This window comes from Magallana gigas, chromosome 9, assembly GCF_963853765.1.
Source record: "Magallana gigas chromosome 9, xbMagGiga1.1, whole genome shotgun sequence".
NCBI lineage: Eukaryota > Metazoa > Mollusca > Bivalvia > Ostreida > Ostreidae > Magallana > Magallana gigas.
In genome coordinates this window covers 42960073-42980362 of record NC_088861.1, presented here as the reverse complement: position 1 = coordinate 42980362, position 20290 = coordinate 42960073, and the positions used below count along the sequence as shown (strand labels likewise).

General features: G+C 34.1%; 1 protein-coding gene across 2 annotated transcripts in view; it reads left to right on the top strand.

The window, feature by feature from the left end:
• Positions 1-1640: 1640 nt before the first annotated feature.
• LOC105330008 (putative zinc finger protein 66) overlaps positions 1641-20290 on the top strand; it is a 58908-nt gene continuing 40258 nt past the window's right edge. The window contains exons 1-7 of one of the 2 annotated variants that reach the window (XM_034477922.2): positions 1641-1701; positions 6543-6587; positions 9558-9717; positions 10810-10926; positions 11337-11410; positions 11627-11641; positions 15994-16108. In XM_034477922.2, coding sequence (XP_034333813.2) covers positions 6567-6587; positions 9558-9717; positions 10810-10926; positions 11337-11410; positions 11627-11641; positions 15994-16108 — 502 coding nt within the window. In that variant the 5' untranslated portion in view covers positions 1641-1701; positions 6543-6566. The remainder of the gene's footprint in view (positions 1702-6542; positions 6588-9557; positions 9718-10809; positions 10927-11336; positions 11411-11626; positions 11642-15993; positions 16109-20290) is intronic. The other variant, XM_066071627.1, reaches the window with a different exon arrangement.

The following is a 20290-nucleotide window of genomic DNA, read 5'->3' as shown; positions in this document are numbered from 1 at the left end:
GGGGGTAATTTATGGTATTTCATTTTGAAGGATATGAGCACATGGAACTCTATGGAATTTTTTCAACATGGTGGGGTGTTCAAAAGGTTGATGCAGTTTGCAAAAAACAATATACTTTCTATTGAAATTGTATTTTACGACTAAACGAAATGGGCAGTTGTGCCATCTTATTCCCCTCATCTTCTTTAACAATAATTTTTATCACTGTCCCGGATAAGAATTTTAGATAAAAAAAAAGTCAACTATACTCTTTTCTAAGATACCTTCGAATCACATTTTGCTTTATCATTCGATATTTATAAATACTTCAGAGTTCAAACGATGTTCATTCAAAAGTATGAAAAATTTCCAAGATTTCCCAGTTGAAACGCCCCCGTTAGCTCATCAGGTTTCATTACACGGCTAAAAATGTGATGTCTACGGGGATTTTGTATTGCAGCAAGCCCGGATGATAATTAATGTTGAAAAATAGCGCGAGGTATTCCGAGTAACTTCCGAATGGAGAAAAGATGTAATCATTCCCCATTATAAATCTCTGTAAGAAATCTATTTGCGTTCTTGTAAATTTTTTCGTGTGAAAAATGATAATGTGAAGATATCTTGTAAAATTTTCCTTTCACCGATTTCAATTGCACTTCTTTCACAAGTAGGTATAATTTTTTTAATCAAAAATTGACCAAATGTGCTGCAGAAATATCTTGGGACAGACTATAGCCCTACACCCATCGCTCTACATAACCCTTGACCGAAAAGACAACATATATATATATGCGGGTTGACGATTACGCCATCTAGTGAGAGTACTCATTTTTAAACTTTTGTGAACCATGAAGAAATTGAGTGTGGGTGGGTGGGTGGCATCTTCCCACACTCAATTTCTTCATGGTTCACAAAAATGTGTATATAAGGTTTACTACCAATCTGTCGTGGTACAAAATGTATGTAATAAAATAACGTATACGCATAAATATATTTATTTGCATATCTTAAAAGCAAAGGTATCTTCCCGGTGATTAACTCGTCCTACACCTTCCACCGTGATATGAATAAGCTTTTAGCCCGGGCATTCCGTCATGCTGCGTGTTTTTTGTATAAAAACTCAAATGGCGTCTTGAAAATTGGCCTGTTTTATATCAATTAACTTTTTTGTATCGACCAAAAATGTCTGATCCGAGGTATCTGCCAGCGATTCATGATAAACTCGTCCTACACTTACCGCAATGACGTACAATCTCATTGAACAATTCTAATCAGTTCTGCCTGGCACCTGCCCTTAATCATCTTACTTATTGTTTTGGTTATAGTTCTTGGACTAAAATCTAAAATTACAAAAAAAATAATTTAGCAAGTCATGATTTTATTTTACTTCTAATAACACGAACTTTCACATGATTCTGTCATAGCTCCATCCCTAGCCCCCCCCCCCCCCCAAAAAAAAAAAAAATAAAAAATAAAAAAAAAACAAATCAAAACGACAAAACAAAACAAACAAACCATCAAGCACACTTTCAAATAAATCACCTTTGAAGTTCTACAATTTTAATAATTTTTCCGTTTATTTTTTAAATATTTATTGATAAATCTAAAATATTACCAAAATATTTTCAATCGGGATCGATATCCTTTAAATTCTCTCAATCGTCTGCTTCCAAGACAGAAGGTCATTTCTTAGACACCAAAAGACTAATAGCAGTTTAACAGGTAAACTAGACCTTTTTGTGTAAATTAGTGCATTATTGACTAAATAATGTTGTTATATGAGCAACAGATTGGTTGATTACTCGTTGGTAAAGGGTTAATTTATACTTTTTAATATGTTTTACGGTGTGACCGTTGGGGCGAGCGCAGAAGGAACCACACATCTGTCATCATTGTTAAATGCAACGTTAACCCGTTATAGGTAAGGAGTTACCTTAAATGCAACCCGTGGACTTGCCCTAACCAAAAAACTTTGGCTTTGTCTCGAAAACTTTTACCACCGCAAGGAACGTACCCGAAATTATCAAACTTTTATTCCAATGGCCCCTTCCTAGTCTTATACACTTAAACAAACTACCACTGAGCATTAATAAAATGTTAAACAGACTTACATTGTGTTAAAATATTTTGATAAACACAACGCCGTTTTTTTTATGTAGATACAATTATGTTTTATCTTTTCTTTACCTTTTAATAATGCTCATTAAAATCAGTAAAAATAAATTTTGTTTGTTATTTCTCATTTTGTTCCTTGTTGTAACCCGTGTTTTATAATTATTTTCCTCAGTGACATTAATTTTGTTTTAAATCTTTTTAATTTTTGTACGCTATATATAAAGCGTTGTAGACATGTGCCCTCACCCCTTTCTTAGTGTGTGATATCCAATATTATTTGACCACATATATATAACAAATACATGTATCGGTAGATATTTTAACAGTTTAATAATTTTCATTTATCTATTCATTACAAAATGACGTGGCTGCACGTAGATCTAATAATGATTAGACTTTTCTTTCTTAATAATTTTTTGTCACCTACCTAACGTATGCATATATGATTGGATCAATATGACAATAAATTTAGCATGGAACTTGCATGTGTATTTACTAAGCAAAAACAAAAAATCATCAAAACAAAACTAATCAGCCAAAGAGTCACCGTTAACACTGATACTGAGTACTTCCAACATGATCCAGTACATATGCTTGATCCACCTCTAAATGTATCGCGGGAAAATAAAACGCGAGATCTTTGTGACGTCATAGTTAACATTCTTTTGCGCTCGACAGTTTTCGTAAATTGTCGGACAAATTCGGAGAAGTAAATGACGTCATATGTCAGCAAAAGTTCAGGTTTTTTTTACGTAAGCTTATGTGTTGTTTACTGTAATGTTTTTAGAAGGATTTTTTTTATTGTTAAATGAAAATGATGTATGCGATGAAGAGGTAAGAATTTAACGTAGAAACACTTTCTGTTCCACCATGTTGCTATGCACCGCAAAGGATCACTGGGATAGTAGAACGTTTTCACGTGGCCTCATAAAATTTTCTTTGAACAATGTGCAGATTTCAACTCGAATTTCCTCCGTTCGTACACGTTGTGTATGGAGCTCGCTACGCGAGCGGCGCTTCGCGCCGCCTCGCTGCGCTCGCTATAAGTTAATGAGAGGGACAGATATATCCGACCGTCATTAGGGCACAGTCATTTGAATTTTTATCAATCAGCCCCCCCCCCCCCCCCAACCTGCAAAGTTCAAATTTCTTTAAATTGCACTAGGGCCGATAAAATTACAAAATATATACCTTAGACCCCTGGCAAAATCAAATAACCGCCACACCCTTGAAAATATTTTCGATCTGCACATGAATTTTTAACTTTAATATTGGTATATATACTGTAATATTTGCATTTCCATTGTTCTTTCCCACTGTAAGCCCATACGGAGGAGCTGCAATTATTTCTCTATAATCGCAATTGCTCTGTCAGTATACTATGACGTCATAAAGGTGTAACGTTATATATACTTTTCCATGACGTTATAGATTGAAACCACTATACGATACATCATGTGTTTTTCTCCAACTCCATTAAAATTGACGTATTTACATGTAATATTAAAACATGTTTTTGATAAAATTTTAAAGGAATTACTGTTATAACATATCATTGATTCTGTTAACAAATCTATGTGAATTAAAAAGATACATTACAGTCTGAATGTTTACATTACAGTCTGAATGTTTACTTTTGATGTACTAGCTAAATGTCAAGGTCTCGGCTAATACAGGGTATTTACGAGTGGTAAAATGCAAATATAAGTAATAGACAACGATTATTTAGTGAACATGGCGTTATGAATAGCAACTGCTCTGCTGGCATATTTTCCATGATGCGCTAGCGCGCATCATGGAATATGCCAACAGAGCAATTGCTATTCATAACGCCATGTTCACTAAATAACGTTGTTTATTTCTTAACTATTACTTATTTGGTTAGTTACTGACTCACTACGGACATATATTGGGTTGATCAATCTCATAGATGGCGAGGCGAAGCCGTCTATGAGATTGATCAACCCAATATTATTACTTAAAATTTTCTGTGAGTTTGAACAATGTGCAGATGACTTAATCCACACTTTGCAAAAGTTGTTCCCCTTTGCGGGGTCAACCCAAAGGTCAAAAGGGAAAAACAACTTTTCCCTTCTTTATGCAACCAAATATGTGGTCGTCCTGTGAAGAAATCTCTTATACTATGTCCCAAGTTTTTGCTTCCACCACTTTTTGCTTGATATTTCATTAAAAGTAAATACCTTTGTGCACAAACTACGTTCATCCACTTAAATAAAAAATGTCCAGATTATCTGTTTTGAAACGCCCCCTCTACCGCTTCAGGTTTCAATACACATCCCGAAATTGAAAGTCTACGGAGATTTTGCATTGCAACAGCCATTACTAAGCCCGGATGATAACGGATCCCCATTAGGCCTATAAATCTCCGTAAGGAATCTGTTTTCGTTCCTGTGAATTTTTCTGAGTGGAAAGGGATAACTGATCAATGAAGATATCTTGGATATATTCCCTTTTAACGATTTCAACTGTATTTCTTTCACAGGTATGTGTAATTTTATCAAAAATCATCAAAAAGCGATGGAAGCAATAACTTGGGACAGACTATAGAATTTAATTTATTCCTTCGATGTGTGTGTTGCCCCAACTTGGGGCAATCAAAATTTACAGAGGAAACCGATTTCTAATGTCAAATGACGAAGTTACAACCCTCTAAACTACAAAGGCTACTGTGAGATATATATTGGTTTTTCCCCAAAGATGGCGCCCAAGGAACATAACTTTTGTAAATTGTGGATTGGTCTAACGCGAGCGGCGCTTTGCGCCGCCTCGCTGCGCTCGCTATTAGGTTTGTTACTGACTCACTACGGAAATATATTGGGTTGATCAATCTCATAGATGGCGAGGCGAAGCCGAGCCGTAAATGAGATTGATCAACCCAAAATATTTCCGTAGTGATCGAGTCAGTAACTAACCTAAAAAGTGTTTTGTTTTCCCGAAGACTATCAAGCGACATATTCATTCATAAATAGCGGTGATCTACGCAAAGCCATGTACAAGATGCCTTACATCTCGTCCAATTAAACTCGTTTAAACTCTTCAAAATTATCAATACTATCTTTCAAATACGCTTTAAAAATCTTCGCTTCACCCATATTACTTACAATGTTTTGTTGCTATTCAATTTTAAACCTCTGCAGAGATTTGAGCAAATTTAGACGCTGCCATTTTGTTCTGCCACAGACACTATATAAATAGTGCCTGTTTGGGAGGATAACTGTTGAAATTTACACCCCTCGAAACCCATTGTCAACCTTCGCTACGCGTCGGTTGACAATGGTTTTCGAGGGGTGTCAATTTCAACAGTTACCACCCCCCCCCCCCCCCCCAACAGGCACTAATTATTTTATTATACTGAATGTCTTAATTTTAGAGAAAATTTTACTGCTTTTAATTAAAAATGACATGAATTCTACGGCGAACCGTACGCGCATAATTTACGCGCATGTAACAATTCGTTGTGTTACTCGTTGCCAAGTGCGTTGTTAACGCTGAGGGTGATAGAACGGAATATCAACTGCGTCTAAGCCAATCAGATTTCAGTATTTTACATGAAAGTATAATAAAACAAAATATTTACATCTCCCAAGTATTGGTTCCTCTATTTCTTACGGAAACTTATAGTAAATTCATAGCTCTATAGAAACAGCCATACTGAAATCTACACGCCCCATTTATCGATTGGTCGAAATCTACAGCGGCAGAAACTGACAAGAAAATGACAGGACAGATATGGACACGCCCTGTTTATCGAATTGTCCAAACCTATAGCGACCTATATAGGAAAAAATCACGGACTGGCGGGACTGCACGAAATAATCATGACGATGTCAGACTCAAAGTCTCACAGGAGACGATTTGGCTGTTTCTTTTAGCTAACTTACTTACGTACATCAACAGTAATTTAGTGAATTTTACTTGCTTTTCCTAATCAATTTATCGATTAGCTTTAAGACATATGTTAATATAAACAATAAAATGATTTATTTGATGATTCATTCGGGTTTTGAAGGTAGTGACCATTGCAGAAAAAAATTACATAACCCGCTAACGCGGGTTATGTATTTTTTTCTGCAATGTCACTACCTTCAAATCCCGAATGAATCACGAAAGAAAGCATTTTATTGTTTAAATAACGTCAATATTCAAAAGGCAACTACTGTAATTTAAAAATAATTCCGAAGGGCCACTTCTCTAAATATTTTAATGACTTACTGAATACAATTACTATGTTAAATAATATGAAATACTGAGTTGAGTAGGTGAGGCGGCGGCCAATATGACGGCCATATTGCCTAATATTAATCCTCAAAGAACCAACATAGAGATATATGAGGCAATCACGTGCCAGTGTTTAATCCAATAAAAACATGACTTTTTAGTCGTTGTATGTACACTGTCATATTAAATTTCATGACTTTAATTTACAGGTCAAAATTTTGATTGGATTGAAAATGGCGACGCATAATTTCAAAGTAAGTTTATTGTGTTTTGAATAGATATTAAGCTATTAATATATAATATTATTTTTTTTATAAGCAGGCATATAATTTTAACAATTGGTTTTTGACCACACTGTTTCTTTAAAGCTGCAAGGTCTGATGGTAGTTTCCTTATGCAATGATTCAATCACGTCACAAAAGATCAATAATAACTGTTTTACCTTAAAAGGGGGGCATACTGATACAGTATGCATGAGTACACAGTATGCTAAAACCGTTTGCCCCACCGAAGTTTGTATTTTATAATTTTGTTAACGAGTATATATTGTTGGTATGGGTTCGATCTAGACTGCCAAAAGTATCGCTTTTAATTATTTCTGAAATACCATATGTCAATAATCCGAAAGCATCTTGAATATAAAGATGGGGACCTTAGATATTTATTTATTTATTTGTGACCTATGTCACATGCCATGTTTTGGAAATGTGAGGCATCAAACAGAAATGATAATTTTTCTGAAATTATTGCTAAGATTTGGCATGAAAATTGATTATTTGAAGAAATCAAACAAATATTTATAGTTTGAACTATTATTTAGTTATGGTTTCAATACAGTATGAAGTTAAACACATGTAGTGACTATAAAAGTAATATCCAAGTCAAAGTTTCAAAAACCTTGCTTTACTGATGGTTTAAAGGGTCATGGTCACGATTTTGGTCGAATTTTATTTTTCTGTTTTTATTATTTGCAATGCTTTAGGAATGCATTTCTAATGATCAAATTAAATTTGGGTGCCAGTCGTAGAGTTTTTAGCAAGATATAGGGCTCACAATTCTTCGTCATGTAAACAAGGCTCGTGCCCTGCTTTTGTTTTCATAGGTTCAATATACCAGTAAAAAATGTTTTTAAAGCTGGTTTGTCTATCTTTTTATTCATTTAAAGCAAAAATAAACAGTTCCTAACGATTAACACATTTATTTTAGATCTAAAACTGGAATTTTCACTTTAAGGATGACATTTACTCAGAATGAAAAAAAGATCCACTGATGATAATGAAAAACCATATATTGTATGTTATAGACCTTTGAATATAGTGTTATTTTTCACTTTCAAAAAAGTAGGTCAATAACCTACTTTTTGAGTTAATGGCCATTGAATATATTTTGAAAAATCAAGAAAAATCCCGTAAAATTTTACACTACGATTGAGATTTTTTTAATTGCTAAAATATTACAAATAATACAACACTTTAAAAAATAAAATACAGTTTATGAATGGTAGCAGCACTAAATAGAAACAATGCATGAAGATTTCGGCAACAAATTTTTAAAATATTGCAGTCCGAATTTCCTCAATCAGTTTTCAAATCCCTACCCATTATTGATCCAATTTTACAAAAAATTGAATGATGATAATACAAAAACATCTATAGTATTGAAATACTTATATTGACCTTATTCTGTTGGCATAAAATTTATATGAGGTCAATGATCAAAATTTTGAGATATGGTGTCTTTTATCTTTTTTAAGGATTTTTCAATATTCATGAAAGTCGTGCCATCAGATTAGTTTAATGAATAAGTAAGGTAAAACCAACAGAAAATATGCAAAATTATATATACTAAAATATAAAGTCTTAACTTTCAATATAAGAGTACTACCAAAAACATTTTACCGGAAAACAAAATCTGCAAAATTTAGTTCGAATTTCCTCTGTGTGGCTAAAAGTCAATTTTTGTTTTAGCTTAATTCCATAATATAGTAAAAATATTGAATGTTTTGTCAATAATAATTCATTTTATAAAAAGTTTTTCTGTTTAGAACAATTTTACTCATTAAATTGAACTTAATAACAAATCCGAATTTGAGAACTCAAACCCTGAGTAAACAACACCCTTAACATTCGAAATGTAAACAAACGCTTTGTTTACATAGCGAAGAATTGTAAGCTCTGTAACTCGCTTGTAAGTCATTAAATGACACTCAAATTTTGGTTCTCTATTAGGAATGCCTTACTTAAGCATTGTAAACATTAAAATCGAAAAAATAATTTTTGACCAAAATCGTGACCATACCCCTAAAATGACAGCGCATTGTGATTATAACAGCAAATGTAAAGATTGTTAAAAAATTTGGAGTACATATAAAATTGTAACGCAAATAAAATAAATAAATGTAATGCCATCTTTCCAAAACTTTGCGTACAAATAGACATACAAAGTCTCATACAAGAGTAAAAATAGTAGGGGTCACATCAATAAATTGAGATATGACATGAAATAAGCTAATTTTAGGCAAAAATTGAAAGTTTATTTTTTCTTTACTTCTATGAAATGTGAGTTAAATATGCCAAAATATAGTGATAGAAATATCAAAATATTGTTCAAATATGGATTAATTTTTTTTTTTTTGGGGGGGGGGGGCTGCATCGAATAGATAAGGTTGAAAAAGTGTGCAAAGTATCCGAGTGACTTTCGAATGACTTTCAAATCAACATTTGGCGATCATTGCAATGGCAATAGACTTTATTCTTATAACTGAAGTTACAGTGTACAGAAAATATTTATGTATCATATGAACAAATTAGAATAGATGAAAATTATTTTTACAAGCATAATGGAGGAATAACAGATAGTTGATAAACCAAATTAATATAGATGTAGTATCTAATACATGTAGTTTACATGTTTGCACGGAAAAAAATAAATGAATAGGCTGATGAAATTTTTTTCTGCTGTGCTACTTGTATCTTAGCGCCAAAAAAAGTATTTATAGTTTCATTTGAATTCAAATGCACGTGTTCAAATGTTACTCACCAAATGCAACTAACGAAGATTACGGATTTAACCCTTAATTATGATAATACGCAAATGTGTTTGTTTGTTTTTGATTTTGTTGTGTTATAGAGTGAAATTTTAAAGTTTAAAGGACAATTTACGGTTGTTGTATTACGTTGAACATATATAGTATTACATGTGTATGTACCGATCTTTTCTTGTAGAAATCCGAGTGTTCCAGTGACGACACGATGCATGCGCTCGAAACAAAAGAGTTCAGCATAGCAGAGTTCTTTTCCAAGGCAGAGTTTGCAAAGCTGTCGGACTATGAAATAAAGAGATACATGAATATGAGGAAGAACTACGAGATCATGGTGGCCGTTGGTATGTGATATTCACAAACTGTAGGGGGTCCCATTCATACAAGTTTACAAGTAGACGATTATTAAGTTCAGACAGATAACAGGCAAAAACAAGTATGGTAATTAAAAGAAGCTGTCAATTATAGAAAAGAGATTTAGCATCAAGCAGACATTTCGAAATTTTCAAAGAGTAAATAATTATTAATTTTTTACAACTATTAGTGATAAAAATATTGAAGCATTCAATGCTTATATATAAATGATATCGTCATACACTACTGAAAAACATCTTATTCATGAAAAAGAAGCTGGGCTTATTATTATTCAACTTTAGATCATATTTTGACATTACAATTTGAAAAAAACCCTGTTGTAACAGATTTCTATTTTTGACAAACAATGCATGTATATATATATAAAATAACATTGCATGTCCTACGTGTTACTAGTAAACAAAAACTGATGTCATAGTATCATGGACAAATCATTTATGTGGTCAATAGATTCTTATCTTTAAGATAATTGTTGCCTTACTTATAGTTGTACAAATCATTTCTAAGGGAAGGATGTTTATATTTGTTTGTTATAATAAAGGGCGACGCACTTTTTCAAGGGTAGATAATTAAGAATTATTGAAAATTTGTTGTCATTTTAAAAAATCGTCTCAAAAACAGTTTGCCCAGAAACTTGTGTTGGAGCATCGATGTGTAGTTTGTTTGAATCATGATCCCTTAAGGGAGGGAAAGGCCACAAAGGGTAGGGCTAGAATTTTTTGCAGTGAAAAATCTTGACCATTTGACCAGAAAAGCTGAAACTTTGCTAAAAGCATCTTCAGTGTTGACTAAAGTTAATTAGGTTATCGGGGGTAAGTGGGGCTACAAGGGTAAGGGAGTAAATTTTGTTTAACATAGAAATATGTACAGAAAAGTTTAATGATAGTTTTAAGCACGATAAACTCAACCACTAAGTCGTCAATATATTTTCTGTCTGATACTATAAAATTGATACGGACATGTATGAGTAGAAATATGACTCACTATGTGGCCCCTGAACCCCTTGTTTACATTTAAAATGAATTTATCAACAACTTATTAACAAGACGCATTGATCACAGGGTTACCTGCAGTTTTACCAGAGTTCATGAGAGGACCAAAATCAAGGATTAAAAGAAAACCAAAGAAAGTGGACTCCGATAGTGATGAGGAATGGACCCCGTATAAATCAACCAGGGGTATGTCAGCAAAGAATTCAATGTATTAAAGATAAAGAATCACCACAAATTACTCGCCGCTTAATGATTGGTAATAGTGGTGAAAGTTATTGGCTCTTTTTGTGAGAAAACTTACTTAGTTGTTCAGTGTGGCTTGTATCTGAGTAAAATGACACAAACTGGTAAAAAGACGTCAGTATTTAAGAACATGTGTAAATTTTAAACTGATATTAAGAAAAGAAAATCGAACATTTTATACATCATATCATAAAAGCTTAAACTGAGACTTTTGATATCAAATAAACACCTGTTAACCGTGCAGTTTTTACGTGTAGGATTATACTGGATAAAACTAACGTCTCTGAGAAAACCCTCAACTAAGGAACGGTATTTTTGAGTTATTCTATTTTTTATTTATTTATTTTTAACAGAAAAGAAACAGATTGTCAGGTTTTCTATCCCAGTAAAGCAATCAACCGAAAAACAGCAACGTGTCACTCCGAAGGTATTCGTTTATTGAATGTATCTTATTGCGAAGGTTTTACTTACCATGATTATGTGTATTTAATGCAATTCATACAAATTGATATGTAGGATATTCAGGAGGCCTAGTCTAATAATTTCTACACTAAGTACCCTTGATGAAATGTCTTGCATAAAGTTTGTCTTCTATATCAATTTTTTAGATAAAAAAAATAATTTTCCATAACGATTTTTTAAGGGACTGTCTCGAAAGGTATCAAATTTTACTTTTGTATCCTATGGAAATCTGTTGGAAATGCGGCAATTTTTTAACATTTCCTTTTATAAGTTTTGTATTTCTGTCACAGTTTGTCTTTTCCATTCAAATATGTTTCTGTGAAAACAATAAATGCCAAATGTAAACAATCTACGTGGTTTACTCTGTAGTCTAGGGATTATATAAAAATTGATTTTTTTCTTTGATTTGGCATATATATTAGTTTAGAAAAATTATTATTTTAGAAATAAAACTACTGAAACTAGTGCAGCTACTGTTCTTTTGGTGCCCTGTCAATCAATCCATGCCCTAAAAATCTAGACCGCTTCGAATTAATAAGCGAGTTATTATTTTATTTTAACTTTTTTCAGCTAAATGCACATTTTTAGTTTAGTTACTAGATTAAGTTTACAATATCGAAAAATGGTGCTGTAACGCCATTTTAGTATTTATTTCGATCACGGTTGTAACCTATCAGGTGTTAAGGCACCGATCGGAAGACGAAGAGGATCGCAAAATAATTTAATCGATGCGTTTTTAGCAAACATTTCACATGATGTGACAATTTGAAATGTATCCAAGATTGTGGCGGTATGTAACTTGTGTATTATTAGGTATAGGATATTTATTTTTATCATGATATAAAATTATAACGTCAGATGTCTATGCTTTGATACGTTGATGCCTAGGATAATAAGATTGTTCATTTGATCATTTTGATGCAGTATTAGATCTAACGATATGTTGTCCAAACCAGTAGAATTCTTTTTTATAAGTATTTTCTAATGTATTGCCAAATCTATACTAGTATTAGAATTTTTGTGAGTTTATAATTTTTAAAAAGTTTCTTATTTAAAAAAAAATTTGGAAAGAAAATGAAACAAGAACTTGTTCGGATGATGATTGATGTGGCCCATCGGCCTCTTGTTTCTATATATACCTACATGTATTTAAAAATTAAATCATGGTTGGAACAATTTTTAACTTAGACTACCTAAGGATGCTTCCACACAAGTGACAGCTTTTCTGGCCAATTGGTTATTCAGAAAAAGACTTTAAAAGATTTTTCTCAATATATATGTATTCCTATCATGATTTGAACAATTTTGAATCTGTAATACCTGGTAATGCCTCCACCAAAATGACAGCTTTTCTGGCCCAACAGTTTTTGAGATAACGACATTGTACAAGAGGCCTACGGGCCACATCGCTCACCTGAGCAACGATAGGCATGATAAATCAGCTTCATGGAGCCATAATACAAAATATCTGGACAATGTGGTGTAATACATGTAGATCCTTGCAAAAATCTGTTTATATACAGGATATAAACCTAAATCAAACTCTGAACCCCTTGTGAGGCCCAATTATCGTCCAGGGGGGCAAAGTTTAAACAATTTTAAAGAATCGGCAATATATATAAATGCTTGCATACATGTATAAGTAAAAGCTTATATTATATAATATTATATAATAAGATTTCAGTTTTTGTAAATGATTAAAATGTTTTCCTTTGTACAACTGAATCCCCAATGTGGCCCCACCCTACATCTTAAGATTGTGATTTGAACAAAATCTGAAGTTGCTTTCACTAAAGTTACAGCTTTTCTAGGCAAATGTTTATTTTATAAAAACAAAAATTAAAGATATCATTCTATATATTCCTATGTAAAAATTTGCCCCCCCCCCCCCCCCCCCCCCCCGGGAAATCATGATTTGAATAAAATTGAAATCAAACAAGTTTCAGCTTTCCTGCCCAAATGGTAATTGAGAAGAAGATTTTTAAAGATTTACTCTATATAAACCTATGTAAAATGTAAATCCCCAATGTGGCCCCACCCTACCCCAAGGTCATAATTTTCACATCTTTGAATCTACACTACCTATTAAGAATGCTTCTACACAAGATTCAGCTTTCCTGGCCTAATGGTTTTGAGAAGAAGATTTTTAAAGATTTACTCTATATATTTATATGTAAAATTGCACCACCACCCCCCCCCCAAATTGTGGCCACACCCTATCCTGGGGGTTCATGCTTTTCTCAACTCTTAATCTACACTACCTGAGAATGCTTCCACACAAGTTTCACCTTTCCTGTCCAAATGGTTCTTGAGAAAATGATTTTTAGATATGAACTTTATATAAAGTATATGTTTTTATATGTAAAAAGTCGACCCCCCCCCCCCCATTGTGGCCCCACCCTACCCCCCAGGGTCATGATTTTTACAACTTTAAATTTTTTACGCCAGCTAAGGATGTTTCCACACAAGTTTCAGCTTTCCTAACTGATTGCTTTTTGAGAAGAAGATTTTAAAAGATTTACTCTATATAATCATATGTAAAAAGTCGACCCCCCCAATGTGACCCCACCCGACCCCAAAGGGTCATGATTTTCACAACTTTGAATCTACACTACCCGAAGATGCTTCCACACAAGTTTCAGCTTTCCTGGCCGATTGCTTTCTGAGAAGAAGATTTTTAAAGATTTACTCTATATATTCATATGTAAAAAGTCGACCCCCAATGTGGCCCCACCCTACCCCCGAGGGTCATGATTTTCACAAGTTTGAATTTATGCCAGCTAAGGATGCTACCACATAAGTTTCAACTTTCTTTGCAAAATGGTTCTTGAGAAAATTTTCAAAGATTTACTCAATATATTCATATGTAAAAAGTTGACCCCATTGTGGCCCCACACTACCCCCGAGGGTCATGATTTTCACAACTTTGAATCTACACTTCACTACCCGAGGATGTTTACTCACAAGTTTCAGCTTTCCTTTTAAAATATTTACTCTATATATTCCTATGTAAAAAGTCGACCCCCAAATGTGGCTCAACCCTACTCCCGAGGGTCATGATTTTTTTACAACCTTGAATATACACTTCCTAACAATGCTTCCACACAAGATTCAGCTTTCCTGGCCTAATGGTTCTTGAAAAGATTTTTTTAAATTTCTTGTAATTGTTAAATAATTCCTAATTATCTCCCTTTCCAAAAGGGCGTGATCCTTAATTTTCACAACTTTGAATTCCCCTAGCCTAAGAATGCTTCGTGCCAAATTTGGTTGAAATTGGCCCAGTGGTTCTTGAGAAGATATTGAAAATGTGAAAAGTTTACAGACAGATGGACAACAGACAAAATGTGATCAGGATAGCTCACTTGGCATGAGGATTTGAAGTTACTTACATAGTAAAATAACTAAACATAGCATTGTAATTCTTGAAAAGAAGATTTTGATTTAAAACTTTTCTATATACTTCTTAATATGTTGAACCCCTCTTTTGAGATCCAATAATGGGGTCATAGTTTAATCAATCTAGAATCTACATTATCCGAGGATGTTTGCATTGTAATCTCACAAATAGTAGTATTATAGTTGGTTCTTGAGTAGATTTTTAAATATTTTCACTACACATTTCTATGTTAAACTTAGAACCCTCTTGGGGCCTCAGTATTGATCCGAGTGTCATGGCTTTAATAATTTAAAATCTACACTATCTGGGAATGCTTGCATTTGTAGCATTGTAGTTCCTGGGAAGAAGATTTTTCAACATATGCCCTACATATTTTTATGTTAAAATCTGAACCCCTCTTGATCCAAGGGTCATGGTTTTCACAATTTAGAATATTTACTGTATATACAAGCTTTGGTATAAATATTGAAATACTTGATGCAGTGGTTCTTGAATAGATATTTTCAGACACACACCGTATTTTCACTGTTTGGTGGTTATATCCTTCTTAAATAAGGTTTTACACTTTATTTTAACGGCTTAGAATTCCCTTTCTGTAACAAATCTTGAGTAAAATTTGGCCCAATCGTTCTAGGGAAAAATTCAAAATTGAGAAATGTTTACTGACAGACGAAAGGAAGACAGACAACAGGTGATCAAAAAAGCTCACTTGAACCTTCGGTTCAGGTAAGCTAAAACCAATTGGCAAAAATTAAATTTGTAACTTGTTTTAAGGATAATGTTTCTTATAACCTACCGTCTTGAGATATTTTTAAATTCTTAAATAGACTGTGGCTCCTGGACACTTTCTGGGTCCCACCAGGGGCTCAAAGTTTGATGTTGGTTTATATATATTTGTTTAAGATTTTATTGAGTACTGTTATACTCTTATGTGATATGACTATGAAATAATTCCTATTACAAAAAGGCTCTCAATTTTTAACAAAAGAATATCTGAAGATTGCTTTTTATACAGGTCTATTTTATTACATTGTCCCGGTATTTTGTATGTGACTCCCTAATGGCTAGTACTTCTCTGGTGACCTATGTGGCCCATTTGGCCTTTTGTTTAATTTTCAATTCTATTCTAGTTCGTTTCATTATATATAAAGGCAGGTAAAGGGGCTAAAGAATATCAGAAAAAAGAGCAAAAAATTTATCCTTTTCGGATTCAACAAAGACTGAACTACATGGATGTAGAAGTGCCAGATGACGACGATTTTATATGTAAGTACATGTAAATTATTCAATCCGACATATCACACCCCGTACGGAAAGCAAACTAAACTGATTAAATACTCTACTTGCTTTATAAGCATTACTTATGAATACTCCTGGTCGTAATGATAAATGAGAGTATTGTACATTTTATTTCGTTCCAGTTTATTTTTCTGTGTCAACTAACTTCTTGGATTTCTTTCCAGCTCGGGTTGAAACAGCCGCCGAAAATTTTAAAAGTTTGAGATAATTTCGCTATCACTGAGACCTCCCCCTTAACTTCCCCTATAAAGTACCCGTCAATATTTTTGTGAAATTGAGAATTGCTGTACTTGAAGGCTTATGAGTGTTGCTAAAATTCATGAAATGATTTTTAATGATTATCATTAGTTAGAGGGATGTCTCTTGTTGAAATTAATATGCTATATGTAGGCCCCATATGTTAGGTACATAAGGTAAAATGTGAAACCTGCGGCTATGACTGTGGTGTTGACTTTACACAGTGAAATTGCAAGTTACAGACGGGAGGGTAAATAACACGAAAAGTAAGTGGATGGGACATTGTAAACTATATACACCGGTAAGTTTCTGACATGTGATAGTGCAACATGCACACGGTACGGAAGGTCAACCCTTTGCAGGGAATTGGCTGGGGGAGGTCTTAAAAGCTGAAAAATCATGAAAAATTAGCAAAATATGAAAGGGTCATAATTTCATAAAAACCAGTATGTAGAACATTTTACAGCTTTTGGCTAGTAATTTTCTTCAGAAATTGGCCTTATAAAGAGTGAATTAAAGGTATTTGTGCTAAATGGTTGCCTCGTGCTTTAAATGCTATCGTAGAATCGGGTTTTTTTGCGGTGGACAATTGGCGTAAATCACGTTTAGTAGAGCAGTTATTTGTATGTCGGACATCATATAGCTGACAACGACAACGTGCCCAGTGATGAGCCCTACGCTATCTCAACGAGGCCATTGCATGTAAATTACAGTCCTTGTGATGCAGAGTTAGACGTACAAAATAAGGGACATCAGATACTCTAAGTCTAATACAGTTCTTCTGCATTATCTAAAGAAGATAAACTATAGTCGCTCTAGAAAAACATAAGAAAGAATCTTAATATTTTTGGCGGCAAAACACTGTTATCTTACTTTTCCTAGATGAAAAACAGGGAAACGATTCAGCTCACATTTTCTCTAACCGCTCCACAAGCGAGCCACCCCTGCTTGAAGCTTCCCCTATCTCTCAACAAAATGTAGGGGAAATTCTAAGGAACAAAGATTCTAAAGATTCCGAAATATGTTTTTTAACGATAAAGAAGGGTAGAGAATATATAATAAAAATGAATATTTGGTTGATTAACATAGTTCGCCAGTTCAGATTGATATTATGACTTAAGGATTTGCTGGAAGCAAACAGCTTGTCTAAAACTATCGTCTATGCAAAAACAAGAGGCCCATGGGCCACATCGCTCACCTGAGGAACAATAGGTATGATAAACTCAGCTTAATGGAGTCATAATACAAACTATCTGGACAATGTACAATAATACATGTAGATCCTGTATAAATAAAATCCATTTTTCCCTTGGATATTCTTATGTTTACAATCATTCGTCCGTTTTCTAACAGGATGATTTTATAATCATATCATTTGTTGAGTATTGCAGTTCTCAAAAAGATCCTTAACAATAGTTTATAAATGGGATATAAACCTACATCAAACTCTGAACCTTCTTGTGAGGCCAAAGAATTGTCCTGGGGCCAAAGTCTTAACAGTTATAAAGAATCATCTGGCTGATTAGTTTCTGAGAAGAAGATTTTTAAATCTTTACCCTATATATTCCTTTGATAAACTTTGACCCTACATTGTGGCCCCACCCTACCCCTGGGGATCATGATTTTCACAACTTTGAATCTACACTACCTTATGATGCTTTCACACAAGTTTCAGTTTTCCTGGCTGATTAGTTTCTGAGAAGAAGAGTTTTAAAGATTTACTCTATATATTCCTATGTAAAACTTTGACCCCCCCCCCCCCATGGTGGCCCACCCTACCAGCGGGGGTCATGATTTTCACAACTTTGAATCTACAGTACCTGATGATGCTTTCACACAAGTTTCAGCTTTCCTGGCTGATTAGTTTCTGAGAAGAAGATTTTTAAAGATTTACTCTATATATTCCTATGTAAAACTTTGCCCCCCCCCCCCATTGTGGCCCAAACCTACGCCCTGGGGGTCATGATTTTCACAACTTTGAATCTACACTACCTGATGATGCTTCCACACAAGTTTCAGCTTTCCTGGCTGATTAGTTTCTGAGAAGAAGATTTTTAAAGATTTACTCTATATATTCCTATGTAAAACTTTGACCCCCCCCCCCCCCCATGGTGGCCCACCCTACCAGCGGGGGTCATGATTTTCACAACTTTGAATCTACAGTACCTGATGATGCTTTCACACAAGTTTCAGCTTTCCTGGCTGATTAGTTTCTGAGAAGAAGATTTTTAAAGATTTACTCTATATATTCCTATGTAAAACTTCGATCCCCTCATTGTGGCCCAACCCTACCCCCGGGGGTCATGATTTTCACAACTTTGTATCTACACTACCTGATGATGCTTCCACACAAGTGTCAGCTTTCCTGGCTGATTAGTTTCTGAGAAGAAGATTTTAAAGATTTACTCTATATATTCCTATGTAAAATTTCGACCCCCCATTGTGGCCCCACCCTACCCCCGGGGGTCATGATTTTCACAATTTTAAATCTACACTACCTGATGATGCTTTCACACAAGTTTCAGCTCTCCTGGTCTTATGGTTCATGAGAAGAAGATTTTTTGAAAATATCTCAAAAAATTTCATAAATTCCTTATTATCTCCCTTTGCAAAAGGTGTGGTCCCTAATTTTCACAACTTTGAATCCCCTTAGGCTATTGATGCTTTGTGCCAAGTTTGGTTGAAATTGGCCCAGTGGTTCTTGAGAAGATGTTGAAAATGTGAAAAGTTTACAGACAGACGGACGACAGACAAATGTGATCAGAATAGCTCACTTGAGCTTTCAGCTCTGGTGAGCTAAAAAGTATGTGATGTTAAGGTATTCGTAGGTTCGCCCTGTTCACTTAGAGTATTTCAAGACAAATAAATGCAATTTTCTTTGCTGTCTTATCCGGCTTTAATACGAAAAAATGCTTGGAAAAGCCTTCAACAAAAATTTATAACCTACTGCATCACCTAGACTGGGGCTTTAAAATAGGTTTACGATACACAGCTGTCAAGCAATCTACGTTGAATTTTGAAAGACAAATTGGACTTACGAAAGATTTAAGAAACATTAAATGAGCTGTTTACAACACTGTGTGTTGTATTTTATCAGCTGTGCAGAACCTATGTCATAAATAACACCAACTGAAGAAGAATCAATCCACAGACATTAAGACACAAGCAATTTGAAAATGAGTGTTGAAGGGTCAGAGTTGTTTCAAGATGAAATTGGAAATATTTTGGATTAGTTTGATAGATACTAGTACTAGTATTATAATAGACAACTAAATAAAGTGTCAAATGCTTTTGTTAAGCCTAAACCAAGCTATATGCAAATAAGAGACCTTGGACTTGGAAAAATTCGAGTTATTTGCAATTTCCGCTCATTTTCTTCGCAGAGGGTGCACATATTAATATGAAGTTTGGTATGCAGGTTTATCTAAATAATATCGAGGTCAAGTTTGATTTTGGGTATGATAAAGCAATTTTCGACAGAGTTATGCCCCTTGGACTTAAAAAAATTCCAAAATATTTGCAGTTTACCTTCATTTTCTTTGTGGATGTTTCCAAGGGAGGGGGGCATAAGTGTTTCACAAACATCTCTTGTTTCTGTGGTATTTCCTCTAGATCTGGTTGTTATAGAAGCAAGACCACACTTACCTCCAGGTAGGAGGTAAGATTGTGTTGCTATCTAGTAAATCATAGGTTAGTTGACCCAGGTAAGTGACACGGAGCGAAATAAAATGTTCCAATTTGGAACCAAATACAGATTTTATGAGTTACTAACCTTTGCCCCTGCCTCGACTTTGTCGTTTGGTTTTCTGTTTAAAATTTAGCTCATCCTAGAGTTTTTAGATATGCGGCGGCTAATTCACCCTTAGCCGTTAAGAAACATATACGTTAGTTGACATGGTAACTGATCCCTCA